This window comes from Stegodyphus dumicola, chromosome 4 (genome assembly GCF_044657685.1).
Source record: "Stegodyphus dumicola isolate Sdum_Otavi_A_Nest chromosome 4, ASM4465768v1".
NCBI lineage: Eukaryota > Metazoa > Arthropoda > Arachnida > Araneae > Eresidae > Stegodyphus > Stegodyphus dumicola.
The window spans coordinates 98,271,655-98,277,654 of NC_140771.1; the positions used below are offsets into that span (position 1 = coordinate 98,271,655).

The 6,000-nt window shown below is 29.8% G+C and overlaps 1 protein-coding gene across 1 annotated transcript in view; it reads left to right on the forward strand.

The window, feature by feature from the left end:
• Nucleotides 1-6,000, forward strand: part of LOC118200602 (coiled-coil domain-containing protein 73-like) — a 71,957-nt gene that overhangs the window by 55,474 nt on the left and 10,483 nt on the right. The window contains exons 7-8 of the mRNA XM_085815256.1: nucleotides 1,561-1,636; nucleotides 5,065-5,124. Of these exons, the coding sequence (XP_085671382.1) occupies nucleotides 1,561-1,636; nucleotides 5,065-5,124 (136 nt within the window). The remainder of the gene's footprint in view (nucleotides 1-1,560; nucleotides 1,637-5,064; nucleotides 5,125-6,000) is intronic.

The following is a 6,000-nucleotide window of genomic DNA, read 5'->3' on the forward strand; positions in this document are numbered from 1 at the left end:
TCCTCCACGAAAGGCATCCCTCCCCTTTGGCAGATAGCCCTAGTGTGCTTTGCCATAATTAAATACACCACACCATAATGTCACTTTGGTAATTGATTTTTACAAGTAACCTACTTTACGCTTAAAATTTTTAAACACTTTAACCAAATTAAAGAAGCATAACCAACGTGAAATTTAAAATACTGATGTATAGCTAACAATTAAATTTATTAAAACATCGGTACTGTTAATTCAATGAATCGATAATTTTTCTTAAAAACTTAAATAAATATTTTTTTAAATGACTGCAACTTCATGATTAAATAATTTTTTATCAGATCTTATTGTCTCGAAAATAATATTACAGGATACAAATACGTTATCAGAACACGTTTGCTTCAAAATAGTTGCCATCATATATTTTGAGCCTACTAATTGCAGTTAATGCAAGTACCTAATACATATGACAAGTTTATCAAGTTACATGAATTTTATAATAAAGTAAAACTTTAGAAGTTCAGAAACTTTTAAAAATTTATTATTGCAACTCAATTTAACACATTTTTAAGTAATTTGTTCAAAGAAACATGAATTTTAACGTAATCAAAATAATTTAAAGCATATTCAAATTCATATGTGATAAGAATTCATTTCATAATTCTTTGGAAAAAAATTCTCAACCCTTTTGTCATTTAAACGAGAATTTTAATTATTCTAAAAGTACCCAAAATGATAATATTTAAACAATATTTTCATGAAAACTTGATGTAAAATCAAGTGTGAAACGAAATGTTCTTTGAATTCAAATAGTGCCATCTTCTTTAGGATTCGCGATAATTTTTCTACTGAATGACATATCGGTGCATAAAAGTTTGCACATTTCTTCGTATCATATGATGACTTAATATATTTACATGTAAAATTACCTTTTCTACTAGAAAATTTGAGTTTTTTAACATAATTTGTTTTAATAATTTCTGAAACTTAAAAGTTCTTTTGGCATTATATAGTGATAGTGTTAATGCCTAAAGACGATCGGGATTTTGGATTATTATAACGTCAGCAAAAATTACCATTAATTTAGAAAGTTCTAGTAGGAATACTGTCTCACCACAACTTCTTCCATGGAACATGTTTATTAGAATTTCTTCTGCCCTTGTACTTTTCGCGTTTATAGGCTATTCAGTTTCAATTATAATTTTAAGTGCTTTTATTAAATCTGAATTTCACTTTTTTCCCTTTTGAATTGCAAACAATTATTTTATAGTTTGGATTCTATAACATGCTGCGAGTTATTTTTCAATTTTTCAAAAAGTTTCTCAATATTTTATTTATAATTCAACTTTGTTTTTGCATCGTAATTTATTTGTTGTTTGACATCTTAATTTTTGAATAATTTTACTTATATTTCTAAAGTTTTCAGCATTGATAGGGAATTCAAGTTAAAATACCCATTGCGCGTTTTTTAATTTGTACATTTTTATGAAGCCTGCATTATAAAAGATAAAAATATTCTTCTGTCATATCTCATTTAGTGTCTTTATAGCCTTACAATATATTATTATTTTTTTTATTTTCAAGGGCTGAGTTAACAATGCTACGAAATTCAATGAAACCCATACAAGAAAAATCAGTCAAATTTACCGACCGAGAAAAGGTATGATTTCTAATAATACATAGAAAGCTCTGTTTCAGAACTTTTCATTCCCTAATTTTTATCCACTCAGACGTCTTCCCTTTCTTTATGGCTTTGGCTTTCGTTTTCTTGTTTACTCTTTCTTTCTGTTTTTAGTTTTTTCTTTTCTTAAATAATTTTCGAAACTTGCACCTGAGGCTGAACAAAAATTCTAGTCAACTACAATTTTGTACTAGAGCCACACCATTTCTCACAAATTTAATTGAAAAGCAAGATGTTACATATGTGCTTTCTCAATTTCATTATTGTTTTTAAATTCTTATATGTACGTGTTATTTCAGGAAATAATTTTATTCCAGTTCTTTTGCATTTTGAAATATTTATATCTAGAATATTTGTATCAAGCAGCACTTTATAAAATAGTTAAAAAAAAGAGGTTCTTATGTAGAATTTATTGTGCAATTATGTTGCGATATTTTTCTTTATTGGTCATTTTGATAGTGTTCAAATCACGTGATTTTTTTCTTAATTATGAAAATAAAAGAGATAAAAATCAAGCAAAACAAATTTGTTATACAGATACGGTGGAATGTGATGAGCTGATTTCAGCTGATCAGTGGGATATTTTCATTCAACATTTATGATTTGATTATTTTTGTTCAAGATTCATGTTATGAAATGTCATCAGAAATGAATAGTTAGTAAATTCTTTAAAATAAGCAGGAATTTTATTCGAAATTGCAACTACCGTGCTATCATTAAAAAGATTTTGTTGCAGAAAGTCCACTGTGAAAACAAAACTGATTGTATGTTCTTTGCTTAACTTCGTAAATTTAGAAAATCGCCAAAACAAAAACTTCTTTATGCATTAGAAGTGAACTGATTTTGTAAACGGTAACCAGAAGTGAATTATGTTGTTCCAAAATGACGATTCAAGTTGTAAGAAATTGTGAAGAGAGTAAGAAGGTTCCTTGCGCATGCACATTTTAAATGAATCATTCCCGATACTTTTAGTGGTTATTATGACTTATCTCGCTTGTTTGACAGTAACATCAGAAGAAGTCCACACAATTCATCGTGGAGAGGAATGCAAGATTGCGCCTGTCGTTAACAACAGCCTTGAGCATACAGATGATAGTACAACGACAGTACAACTTTTCTCAGTTCCGACCACAATTTTGATGGAGAGTACTCCGGTGGGACGGATCCGAGGGTCTTCCACCCTTCTTTCCCTATTTCCAAACTCTCGAGAGGACTTTCGACTAGAGTGCAGCCATACCGCACAGACACTAGACATCTACAAACATCCATGCCTTTTCCGGCATTTAAACCTGGGCCCTTCGCAACAGCAGTTAGCGTCACTAACCACTATCCCGATTGGCATCAAGCATAATAGCATATATGTTACTATTGCACTCTTTATTGCTGTTATAGAGTTTTATTACAAACACGAGGTTTCATTTTTGATGTAGCTGACAGTGGGAAAAAAAAAGAAAGAAAGAAGAAGGACTAGAAGACACTTCTAGAGGCAAAGAATACTATATGTGGCTATGAAATTTAAAAATATTGAAAAATGAATTATTTCGCATAAGAGCACTTTTTTATCTGCATTAAAACAATATGAGAGGAAGGAAATTCTTTATTTTCATAAATTTTTGCATGGAAACACATTCAGCAAGTAAATCAGTAAAACATTTATTCGGTAAGAAATATCAACAATTTGGAAAAGAAGAAATACTATTCTATTAAGTTAAGTAAAGTAAATAAGCTGCTTAACCGGGATAATGATTAGTGACTTTGACTGCCGTACCGAAGGGCCGGGTTTCGAATCCCGGAGAAGGCTTTGGTTTTGTAGATGTATAGTATCTGAACGGCATGGCCGCACTCTAAATATGCGGCGAGCCGAAAGTTCTCTTGAGAGATTGTGGTGGGGGAAGAGGGGTGGGTGGATTTGTCTCCTTCTCGGGGCGGAACTGGAAAAGGCGTAATGTCATCTGTATGCTGCTCAAGGCTATTTCCAACGACAGGCTTAATTTTGCACTCCTTGCCATGATGGAATTAGAGTGCTTGTTCTGATCTTACTGTCAGACATATGAGATAAGTCACAACAACAACGTAAATAAAAATGTTAGATTAAAAATATATAATAATCCAATATTTTCGCCTTTTGTTTTGCATCATGTTTCTATACTTTACCTTATATAATTAAATTTTGTGCTTTTTTAATTAATATATATTAAAATCTGAAGCTTCTCAAGAATTTCCGAAAGGGTGGTCTCGAGTCTCAATAAGAGATTTAGTTATTGATTAGATAAGTTACAAAGTAAGACAAGTAATTTAATAAGTCCGGGATCCCGAGAAATAGAAAGTTCAGGGAAACACAATAGCGCAAAGAGACCTTCATAGCTGAGAGTAAAGGACCATTTATGCATCTTTCAGAAGACAACTGAGAAAGATTATAAATGAAAAAGTACAGAAACAAATTTGAAGTTTAAGAATTTGATATATATTTGATCTGAGAAATTTTAATGCTATTACATAATAAGTACACCAATGATATTACATAGAATTATTTTTATGATTCTCCTTTTAATTTATTGACAACGCTATCTACATTTTAAAAAACATTTAAATATTTACTATTTAAAATTTTGTTAATTATAAGCACAGTAGTAGGTATAATATTTAATATACAAGCAAGAACGACTATATGTTTTTTCATTTATCATTTGGAGAACATAAAATTTTTTTCTTAGGACGATTAAGAAGGATGAAGATTTAAACTTTTTCCTAAGAAAAATTCTCGGAGTGTCATATGACGTATTCCTTATCTTCTTTTCCTCGTATTTATATGTACAACTTTGAAATGGTAGAGGAAGGCAGAACTGACTTTTGGAAAAACTGTTTGAAATGCGGAAAGAAACGAAATCGAAAATGTGAATAAATCGAGAAGAAAACTATGTGTAATTGAAATTATGCATATAATAAACGAAATATCTTACTTTTGGCATCACTAAGAATAAGTGTATAATGTAATGAAATAGTATAATGTAAATAATGTATAATTGTATATGAGAAGTTGTATGAGAAACACGTAAAGGAGGATACCTTCTACAAGCAGCTACGTGACTCAAACGGTTAATTTATATCTTCATAGCAATATCATTATGTGTTATCATTAGCCGAAAATGCTTGAAATAGCACTGGAAAAGATAGAGCATTTTTGCTTAAGAAAATGTTTTCAAATGGTTTAACTTTGATTTCTGTAATAAATGAAGATATGGTAGAGTTTTCCGTTATTTCAACAGAATGTTTAAAATATTTAAGTAGTAGTATAAAAAATCTAACTGTTAAATTTAAATAAAATTATATTCGTGCATGCAGAAGATTACATGAAAAGTAAGGAAATATGTAAATATCTATGAATAATTAAAATATCTTTTCTTCAGCTTCAAGAAAAAGTTTTGGAGCTAGAAAAGTTGCTGCTTTTGTCAAGAAAAGAAAATGAGGTAAATGTTCATTTTAATAGTTAGAAACAATATGTTTATTTACTTTTATTCGCGAAATAACTAGTATAACAAGCATTGACATAATGCTGAAGATCTAGGAAAGCAAAAGTAAATTTTCAGTTCCATAACTATACTAAATAAAAAAAGATCAAAAGTGCTCAGTGAAAATAAGATAGATGTACTTTAATGTCGTGAATGATTTTTCTGAACATGATGTAATTTGGTATTTGTAAAACATTTTAGTGTTTATAGAATATAATACAAAATTGCACGTATAACCTGAATATAGAACATTAGATTAATAAAGCGTTTGTTTAGCTGCATGAATACATATATCATACAAGGAATAAAAATATATAGCAAAAAAGGATTGAATATAGGAGCAAAAACGAATGCTACACCGTAGAAAAAATATAAACAGATTACATATTTACCACTAATTTAAATTCCAGAAAACAAAAGGGCTTTGAGAAATAAAAAAGGAAACATAAGCAATGGACAGTGAAATCATACATAGTTTTCTTCAGAGAGCGGAATTCATGTAGTTCCATTAGCTGCCTTCTAATGGTTTATTAGCTGCGTACATAAGGATGCAGCTAATGACCTTACGTATGTCTTATGAAGAGGCGATATATGCAAACATTCTATTAGAACACAGCTAATGAAATTTTATATAAATTGCTCTTTTATGAGACGTATGTATAATTTCGTTGTCCATTTTCTGTGTTTTACATTTCATTTTCACATCGATTCTGTCTTATGCCTTTGAAACAAAGGGGAAATATTTGAGTTTTTGTTTAATTAATTATTATGTGGTATGGACCCTTCATCATTTATTTCAACATTCGCATTTCTGCGACATTTTTATATAACTTA